The sequence below is a fragment of the Penaeus monodon genome, chromosome 7 (assembly GCF_015228065.2).
Source record: "Penaeus monodon isolate SGIC_2016 chromosome 7, NSTDA_Pmon_1, whole genome shotgun sequence".
Taxonomy (NCBI): Eukaryota; Metazoa; Arthropoda; class Malacostraca; order Decapoda; family Penaeidae; genus Penaeus; species Penaeus monodon.
In genome coordinates, this window is record NC_051392.1 from 1,467,920 (window position 1) to 1,472,919 (window position 5,000).

The 5,000-nt window shown below is 36.4% G+C and overlaps 1 protein-coding gene across 1 annotated transcript in view; it reads left to right on the top strand.

Annotated features, from left to right (window-relative positions):
• Positions 1 to 81: 81 nt before the first annotated feature.
• LOC119574953 (nucleoporin p54-like) overlaps positions 82 to 5,000 on the top strand; it is a gene marked incomplete in the record, with an annotated part of 21,130 nt that continues 16,211 nt past the window's right edge. The window contains 4 exon segments of the mRNA XM_037922240.1: positions 82 to 647; positions 1,003 to 1,056; positions 2,533 to 2,577; positions 2,951 to 3,001. Of these exon segments, the coding sequence (XP_037778168.1) occupies positions 524 to 647; positions 1,003 to 1,056; positions 2,533 to 2,577; positions 2,951 to 3,001 (274 nt within the window).

Here is a 5,000-nt window from a genome sequence, read left to right on the forward strand (position 1 = left end):
CTCTCTCTCTCTCTCTCTCTCTCTCTCTCTCTCTCTCTCTCTCTTCCTGTCTCCCTTTCCCTCTCCCTCTCTCTTTCTCTGTCTCTGTCTCTGTCTCTGTCTCTTCTCTCTCTCCCTGTCTCTCAAAATAGATAAATATAGAAGCACCAGTAAATATAGAAAACAGAAGTCGCATTTCTCTTGTATGGCTGGCATAGATAACCTTATCAGAACTGGACATCCTTTGGCTGACAGATGTCCAGAGTTGCATTGTAATGAGAGTCTAGAGTGACACATCCAGGGCCCAGAAAAGAACATTTTTGGGACAATGTGTGCAATTACTTGGAAAGTGGTATTGTTGACTTGTAGGCTGGTGAAAACATATCTCGTGCTGCGGCAGTGAAATTCCTTTACTCATTGTATCGCTTTTTATATCCTTATATTTCCCCCCAAAGTGATGGGGCATTTTTTCGCAACGTTTTGTCAAGTTTTTCGTATCTTCATTATTCCAAGTATCTGATTTTAAAAGTTGTCGAGTCTCGTTATGGCCTGCAGAAGAGACATAAACCCCGGTAATGCAAAACGAAAGCACACTGGTTCTAGTAGGAAGCCAAGATCAGAAGAACTCAAAGATTTCACCAAGGATATGTCATTAGTGCGTTCCTGTGGTAGGTGCTTTGGGTTAGGTGTTGGGATTTAGATTGACCGACAGATGGAAGGACAGACAGGCAGACACAACTTTTTAGTTAATGTGATATATAGGTAGATAGATAGATAAATAAGTAGGTAGATAGATAGGTGAATTGATAGGTAGAGAGATAAATGCCAGTAAAAATAAGAAATATGATTATTGATATGGATATTGATTATAAATACACATAGCAGTAAAAGGAAGAAAAAGAGAAAAGATCATAAAAACAGAAGACATGACAAGACAAGATAGATGAAGTATACTAACAAACTGTAGCAAAGTGCTCATAAGAGTGTGCACATTTTATTTTTTTCTTTTTTTCTTTTTTTCAGATTTTGGATTTGGTACAACTAATACTGGTGGGTCGACAGCGCCAAGTGGAGGCGGTAAGTTGAGGATTTGGAAGATTACTACACATGCCACTGTAATGGTTGTATGAGGTAGACTACATTCATTCTGGATATAGAGGAAGTCCTGTCCCCTCTTGGTCTTAGTCTCATGGCTAGCAGGGAGGTTTTGCAATTGATAATTGATAATGATGTTTGACTTAGTCAGAGTAATAGTATTTCTTCATCTCATGTTTACAGTTTTCATCATTTCTAGATTAGGTTCCTCATTTATCACTGATTGCTTTAATACAAGCATATGTGACTGGAGAGTTTAAATTTGTCAGATTAACTATATCTTTTGAAACATGTGTAATGTACATGTTGGCAGGGCTATGTCAGGTCTGATAACTGATAATAAAACTTGACTCATAATTTTAGGAACTGTATATTCTCTTTCTCATGCCCCGTTAATCACATTAGAATTGGCATATGCAACTTGAAAGCTGAAAGTAAAATTAGAGTTTCTATTTCTGTGGAGACAAGGTTGATGGTGGTTCAACACAATCTCCTGCCAGTGGTCAAGCAGTTAGTTGATCAGTGATTGTGATCAAAGGAAGGGGAATGAATGAAGTTCATACTGGTGTAAATTCTCTCATTTGGAAAACAACTTTAGCTCTACTATTGTTTTGGCTTTGTTTTTGCAGTGACAGTGGTAATCATGTCAATCTTTCACCTTAGAACTCTTATCTTATTCTCAAACTGCTTTCATAGCTCTAATACTGAGAGATGATTAATAATGTGTGGTGAGATGACAGGTTGTCTGTCAGTGGCACTATTGAAAGGGGACAGGGCTTTTTGTATATCCAGATCAAATGGACTGTCATGGTAGGAAGAATAGTCTTAATTGCTTATGTAATGTAGAAGACTTGCAATGTAGTTAATGCCTTGTTGGTAAAGTGAGCGTTGTATAGATGTGTTGTGTTGGTATACCTTGAAGTTTAGTTTTTGTGATATACAGACATGTTTCACCAATATCAAGTCTTCAAAGTTTGGCAGTAGTTGAGTGCATGAAGAATATTTTTTTTTTGCTAAGAGGGTTGGATTATAGGCTGTGCAGGCCCTAGTTCAGTAACTTCTGGAAGCCATGAAAGATTAAGTTTCTTTTAATTTCTTGTTTTCGTGAACCATAAGTGTGGCACCTTTTGATTCTTAGGATAATGGTATGGAAAAGGAAGTCGTGATTAAGCATAACAGTGATGCTGTGGGATTACAGTGATGGAAAAAGAAGTTAGTGTTTTGTTTGTCATTAACAGCATCTTGATGGATGTGATGAAAATGCAAGATTTTTCATCACAGGGCAGAAAATAAGATGCTGTGGAAGCCCTAGAGCTGTAGCCAGTGGAACTGTCCTTTAATCCGACCCCAGATGGCAAGAATTAGGAGAGTAATTAAGTAAGAAATTAGGAATATATTTCACTGTCTAGAATATGGAGCAGAAGCAGAATAGTTCACCCTTTTGGCCTTCCCTCGCAGGATTCACTTTTGGGGCAACTAATCCGGGGACGACGACGGCTCAAGGTAATGGACTTTTTGGGCATTAGGGGCGCTGTGTCACGAGAGAACGGAGAGAATGGAGAATGGGATCAGATGCAGAGGAGGTGTGAGAGGTTTCTGTGGGTGTTTGCTTGAAGCATTGAAGTATAGTGTGTGTGCGTGCGTGGGTCCGTGCATGTGTGCGCGTTAAATGTGCATGTGTACATGTATATATTTTATCCATATATAATTGTATATGTATAAGATATAGCATAACATATAGAAAAAAAGCGAGAATTTAGACTTACCGTAAATAAAGTGAAACACAATATTCAATTTTGTGTAAAGTTAGAGAATCAGCCTCTTTTAGGCGAGCCTCTTTCAAGCCCAGTTATCAATCATGGAAATTCTGCCGCAGGCTTTGCTTTTGGAACGGCGACAACCACGGGCACATCGACAGGAACGACAGGTAGCATAGCATAAAAAAAAAAAAAAAAAAAAAAAAAAAAAAAAAAAAAAAAAAAAAAAAAAAAAAAAAAAAAAAAGAGATAATGGGTGCTTAACAGCTGGATTGTTTATTTAGTTTTTTTTTTTTTTTTTAAGTTAAAGGGCCAGTAGTGGTTAATTGTTTGTATTTGATGCTTTTGCTGTTACTGTTCATTATTGTAGTCTTCTTATTGCTGTGTTGTTCTTATTAGAATTATGATCATAATTGTTTATAATTATTAATATCAGCATTGTTATTGGATACCATTACTGTTGTTATTATTATTGTTATGATTATAATTTTTCTTACAATATATATATTATCATTATTTCTATTATTGTTTTTTAGAATTATTATTGTTATTGTTATTATCATTATTATTGTTATTTTTATTACTATTACAGTAATAATAATGATTATTATTATTATTATTATTATTATTATTATTATTATTATTATTATTATTATTGATATTATTATTATTAGTAGTAGTAGTAGTAGTAGTAGTAGCAGTAGTAGTACTGTTACTATTAATATTACTATTATATTATTAATTTTATTGTTATTGATATTATTATTATTATTATTATTATTATTATTATTATATTATTATTAGTATAATCCTCATCAATGATGATAATCTTTTTGACATAGATGTGAGTCTCACCTGATGACCTTCTTAAGCAAAGCTCTCTTTTCAGGCTTTAGTTTTGGAGGCACAAGCACGCGGAAGCATGCGCATCTACACGGTATCTTTTATGTGCTTCATCCTAATTTGCAGTATTACAGTTTCTTTATAGAGTTCTTTTCCTCCTCTTCAACTTTTTTTTCTATTGTATTAGTGTCTGTGTTTCATAGAGTTTCCTTTCTCCCTCCTCTTTCTAACTTTCTTTTTCTACTTTTGTGTTTAGTGTCTGTGTTTCTTTGTCCCCTCTTTTCTTCTGCTTTCTTCCCTTGATTTTGGGTCTGGTGATGCCTCCTGTTGGCAGTGCAACGGTGTGCTGGCGTCTCCGATGGTCTGCGCCAGTCAGTGCCCTTTGGAGAGCCTGCTGACCGACACTTCTTGGGTTTGAAGGTTTTTGGACCAGGAGGATTTCTAATGAAGATTTTCTCCTTTCTTTTTTTATCCTTCAAAGATGCTGCTGCACAACCTCCTGGATCTGTATTGTGAGGATCTTGTAATCGGCTGTGCTGTTATTCCTTTCTGAGGGGGTTCCTTTCTTTCAGTTCTGTCCTTTTTAATATTTCTTGCATGGTCATCCTCTTTCTGTTGTATCAGTGGTACTTAGCTTGCTTTTTATTGTCTGATTTTATCTCCTTCTCTGTTCTTCATTTTTCTTGTTCTGTCTTGTCTCCTCCTTTTCTTTTCCTTTCCTCCATATCTTGTCATGTCTTTTCTTTTTCCGTCTTTCTTCTCCTGTTTCCTCTTTCCCCTCTATCTGTCTATCTGTTTTCATTTTCTCTTTCTCTTGCTCTTTCAGAAAATATGTTCTCTCACACTCAATTACCCATCTTGCATTCTCTCAATGAACAATGCCGTATTTTGCAAAATAAGGTGATATGCAATTTTCAGCTCATATTCCTTTTGCTCTTGACTAGGCATTCATTTTTGCAACACATTTACCCTGCTTTTTTTTTGCTTATAGATCCATGTGTCAGTGCAATCATACTAGAGTGTCTTCGCTGATCTCAAAGTCCCCTCTCTCTCTCTCTCCTCTGTCTCTGTCTCTGAGCAGCCTTCTCAAAGTGCTTTCTCTGTCCTGCTTTTTCCAGGTTTTAGTTTCGGAGGGACGAGCACTGCGCCGAAGTCCACTACAAGTTGTACAGGTATATCTGTCTAGGGCGTTGTCTGTGTTCTTCTCGTAGAAGAGAGTTGATAGCCTTTGTCAGTTTGTGTGCATTTTTATCTGTCTGTGTCTCAGTCTCTGTCTATGTCTCTCAATCTCTTTCTTTTACTTTTCTTTCTCTTCTGTTTCACTGA